Here is a 5,000-nt window from a genome sequence, read left to right on the forward strand (position 1 = left end):
GCCCATCGTCGGGAGAGCTGGCCAGACGGCATTTATCGCCATGCTGCCGGATGCTGCGGTCTGCTGGGACAGACACACTGCGAGAGAATTCCTGCTGGTTTGTCAGCCGCATGCCTTTCTTTTTCCTTCCCAATCTGAAAGAAATCATCATAATTTCTTTTGGTGCTGAAAAATTAGGACAAAATGTTAGTTATCCAGGAAACATACACAAATTTGGCTACATTCCTGAGCATGAATTTTTATTGTATTTTTGACTCCCAGATATCTACCAAACATAAATGCCATCATATTTGCAAGAAAGTACAGTGAAGAGAAAATATAATAAAATTCTCTTATTTCTTCTTTTCCCTTTTCTGTAAATCTAACATGGATTTTTTTTCTTGGTAATGAAAGTGTGCCAAGAACAAATGTCAACTAAAGAGCAATTTCATAAGAATAAGTTTAGAGATGTACATACCATTATATAATTATCTATAGCACAAATATTTCCTACAAAATCCTCAAATATAAAACACATTTATGACAAGCAAATCAGGAAGGAAAATATACACATATAAAAGATCCCTCAAAAATAAATCCTCATTGCCCCAAATACACCCAAGTCAGACATTAGCTTCATGAACAGCTCATGCAGCATCTTCAAAGTATATTGCATTTACATTATCAAGAAGTAGTGACATTTTAAATGGATTTGGTTGTGTTAAAGGTGTCTTTATGTTAATGTACTGTAATATCTGGTAAAGTGGAGTTAGAAAAGGTGCTGGAGTTATTGAAAACAGAATATAAACCCCATAAAGCCAATCTTAGGTGTGAATAGTTTCTGTAAAAAAGTGTAAGATATTCAGGGTTCTTTTTAACCAAGATTTATGGAAGGAATAAAATGCAGCTTATACACAGCAGCATCATGCAGGACAACCATATTTTTAAGAGCTTAAGCTAATACATCAAACTGTAAACTCCACTGCATTCCATAATATCCCAGCAGTACAGCTCTAAAAAGTTTATCAAAGTGATATGAGATATTTTCCTTGTGTTTAATCATAACAAATCATTATTAATTCTTTTTCTTTTAACATTTTTAAGAATATAGCCAAAGTGACATGCAATTTGAGGGAAATGTGCAAGACTTTTAAAGCACATAATACAGGAACAATTCACTGTAAAGATTTTTAAGATTCCTGGATGCATGCTAAGATGTATACTGGAGATATTCACATGATATTAACATGTTCCATGCCATGCTCTCTTATATGGTTTAGTCCTTATAGATATTAGGTGGGTAAAAATGGCTCAGGATGTGAATTAATGTATATGTGCATGGAAGTATTTGAATGTTTGGGCACATGTGGATGTCCATATGCATGTGTGTATGTGTATGTGTATGTGTATGTGTATGTGTATGTGTATGTGTATATGTATGTGTATGTGTATTTGCATGTGTTTGTTTGTTTGTTTGTGTGTGTGTGTATGAATCTGAAAAAATAATATCTTCAGCTCCCATTAAACCATTCTGTGAATGGTATCATGATTTAATTTTAGCAAAAACCCATTACAGACAACTGTTAACCATCTTTGTGATATGAAATGTTTAAAATAAATCCATCACTGAGATAAAATAACCCAATTTTAAGAGAAATATATATGAAATTATTTTTGCCTTTCATTTTTGACTAACTTTAAGGTGTTTCTATCAACCAGTTTTGTCTGCTTTATGCATATCCCTCAATCCTGACACAATGCAATGGATGAGTTTTAAAAATCTTATCTGAATACTGAGACAAGCTTTATGGAATAACAAAAAACATTCCGCATGCCACTACGGAAGAGGCCTGCAGTCCTACGTGTCGTACTCAGTCAGGAACGGGTCTTCTAGCAGCTGGGCCGCAGTCGCCCTCTTATTGGGGTCGGGCTCAAAGCAGCGCAGGATGAAGCTGTTTGCCTTTTCACTCAGTTGTTCAGGGATGTCGGGGTGCATCTTGTATAAGCCAACCTGTGTGGGGAGAGATTGAGCAATGGGATGGGGAGAGGGGTAGAAAAATGGGTATGATTCAATCTTTTTGTGTCTAAATACTGACTTTTCCCTTCCAGATTATATTTCCATTTTAGCTATGGCTTACTTCAATTTAATAATGACAATAAAATATCCTTAACATATGAGCATGCGACAATTACAAGGGTTTTTCCAATCAGATATAGTCTTCTTGGAAAATGTAGAGATACCATCAGGCCAAGAACTGATTTTACTTAAAGATCTTCCTACATGCTCCCTCAAATATCTGATGGCTACTTAACATCCCTTTTCCACACTCTTCCATAATATTTCCTATCTATCTATCCATCTATCATGCACATACATATTTCATGTGCTTAACTATTTGAGACTCAAGACTGATGAGTTGCTCAACAGCAAAGGGACTTAGCAGGCATGATTTATATCCGTAATGTCTTAAGATTACATTTTATTCTGTCCTTACCTTAAACATGGCTGCCTCAGGAGAGCCAAGCTCTATAAAAGGAGGTTTCCCTGTTGCCATTTCCACAATTGTGCAGCCAAGTGACCAGATATCTGCCTGAAATACAAGAACAAAATAAATGCATAACTGTACAAACATAGATAAATTAATACATTAATTCTATAAAAAATGGGAAAACAACACACATAAAATACAAGTTATATGAAAAACAAACAGTGATCAAAAATTTCCTCAGCAGGCAGATACTAACTGGAGCTCCATATCCTCTGGCTCCCTTGTCAATGACTTCTGGAGCCATGTACTGTAAGGTGCCTGTGAAGGTCTCTGTGCTCAAGCACACTCCAGCCAGACGTTTTGAGGTACCAAAGTCTGAGATCTTGACAACTCCCGTGTAAGTATTGACTAGAACATTATCACCTGTGGAATTAAATGCCTGTTAGTGCAAGATGTGTAAAATGGCATATAAATGAAAATTAATTATCATATTATAAAATAATATAAATATAAATAGGTGACAAATATATGAAGTAATGGGCAAACACAGGCCATTTTTCTTCCTTGATATCACAAACATAAATTACCAAAAATCCTTACCTTTAATATCCCTATGAACTATTTTCTGATCATGCAGATACTTCAAGCCTTCCAGGATCTGCTTTGTGTAGTAGGCAATAGTTGCTTCGTTTTCCTTGAGGGGCCCCCACTTTGACCTAAGCAAAGCAGAGAGAGACCCTCCTGGAACCTGCTCCATGAAGATCTTGAAGAAACCATCTTCCGACACTGTCCCTAGGTACTGCACAATGTTACGGTGGCGGAGCTCAGAGTGAAGCTTGATTTCTTCATGCAAAGGTTGGACTTCCCTAAAGAAAGATATGAAAAGACATTAACAAGCAATGTATAAAAAACAATAACAGTGATATAATATATGGGTATTACTAACAACCAATTAACAAATGAAAAGGTAATAATAATCAAACATTAGATAAGAACCACCATATAAATAGTGTAGTGTCATTGTAACTGTAAAAATACACAGTAGTAACTCTTTTAAGCTCAAAGAGATTACATTACACTATACAAGTATTGTAGGTAGAAAAACATCAATATCTAAAATTGTTTTTACATGAGTACAACAAAAACAGTCATTGCTTGAAAAGAGATTTCTTAGTATTTTTACTCACCCTATATTTTTCTCTGGGACCTCCTTCACAGCAATTCTGACTTGTGTGTTCAGATCTCTTGCTGCATACACTACACCATATGTACCTTTCCCTAGTACAAGGCGCTTTCCACTATCTTCTAATTCATATTCATACTGTAATAAAGTTAAAGAATTTAATAAATTCTCAAATCCTATTCAGGCATTGAATAAAAAATAATTCTACTTTATGTAACAGATCTAAATCATCATGTAACATTGTGTAAATCATACCAACACTATATTAGCAGAGGACTATATATATATATATATATATATATATATATATATATATATATATATATATATATTTAATATATATATATTTAATATATATATATATATATATATATATATATATATATAATAATAATAATAATAATAATGATGATGATAATAATAATAATTAAAAAAAAAATCCATAGCACTGTCAATTGCAAAAATATCTAAGAATACAATGTCTAGGACAAATTGAAGGGCAGGTCACATGGGACTAACACACATACCTGAATGGGCCCAGAGGAGAACTCTGCTTCCAGGTCCATGACAGTCCCCTTCTGGTTGGCTGTCAGCTCTAGCACCAATCGGAAGAAGATCTGTCGACACTGCTCTGATGGGAAGAACATCTGGAAGTCATCTGAGTTTTCTTGCACATATAGGAACACTGCACGCTCATCCCGTTTGTACAACCTGGAGGAATATAAAAACTGATAAATTTCCAATCTGTATTCCACAAGGGGTTAAGTAATAATACTGATAAATATAATCTGAAAAGGAGAAATCACAGTGTCACCGAAACTATTCACATTTCCTTACGTTATTGACTTGATGCTGCTGGCTGTGAAGAGCCAGTCATGAACACGTCTACATATTCCCTTCATTCTGTCAATACAGAGATTTGAGAGCTGGATGCTTTTCTCTTCCGCTCCAAGGTTGACAGTCACATAGCTGGGCAAATAATAGCTTGGCTGGTACATCCCCGTTGGTTCTAATATCAGAATCTGTGAATAGAATTGGGTGTAAGAGAGGCTTTTAACTTATGAAGCAAGCATTTCTTTCAGAATGTTTATGTTTATCATGTAAAAAAAATATGCATTACAACTTAAAAATAGAGTACAAAACAATTCTTAACTACAAAGCACAAAACTCGCTTGTTCCTCACCGGAAAGCGGATCACATCCCCCAACTCTGTCTTGGTGCCCTCCACAAAGTAGTCAATCCAGAAATTGAAGATGTTCTCTTCTGGAGTTGGCTCATTGTCTTCTGATCGCTTCCTGAACCTATTGATGAGCATGATGTTGCCGATGGTGGACTTTAAGTACCTGGGG

The 5,000-nt window shown here is 35.3% G+C and overlaps 1 protein-coding gene across 4 annotated transcripts in view; it reads right to left on the minus strand.

The window, feature by feature from the left end:
* LOC125029397 (mitogen-activated protein kinase kinase kinase 15-like) overlaps positions 1–5,000 on the minus strand; it is a 33,827-nt gene that overhangs the window by 16,438 nt on the left and 12,389 nt on the right. For 3 of the 4 annotated variants that reach the window (XM_047619224.1, XM_047619225.1, XM_047619222.1), the window contains exons 10-18: positions 4,835–4,994; positions 4,489–4,673; positions 4,179–4,362; positions 3,656–3,789; positions 3,069–3,334; positions 2,725–2,891; positions 2,475–2,570; positions 1,842–1,990; positions 3–134 (exon numbers count right to left, since the gene is read on the minus strand). In XM_047619224.1, the coding sequence (XP_047475180.1) occupies positions 3–134; positions 1,842–1,990; positions 2,475–2,570; positions 2,725–2,891; positions 3,069–3,334; positions 3,656–3,789; positions 4,179–4,362; positions 4,489–4,673; positions 4,835–4,994 (1,473 nt within the window). The remainder of the gene's footprint in view (positions 1–2; positions 135–1,841; positions 1,991–2,474; positions 2,571–2,724; positions 2,892–3,068; positions 3,335–3,655; positions 3,790–4,178; positions 4,363–4,488; positions 4,674–4,834; positions 4,995–5,000) is intronic. The other variant, XM_047619223.1, reaches the window with a different exon arrangement.

Source organism: Penaeus chinensis, chromosome 10 (genome assembly GCF_019202785.1).
Source record: "Penaeus chinensis breed Huanghai No. 1 chromosome 10, ASM1920278v2, whole genome shotgun sequence".
Taxonomy (NCBI): Eukaryota; Metazoa; Arthropoda; class Malacostraca; order Decapoda; family Penaeidae; genus Penaeus; species Penaeus chinensis.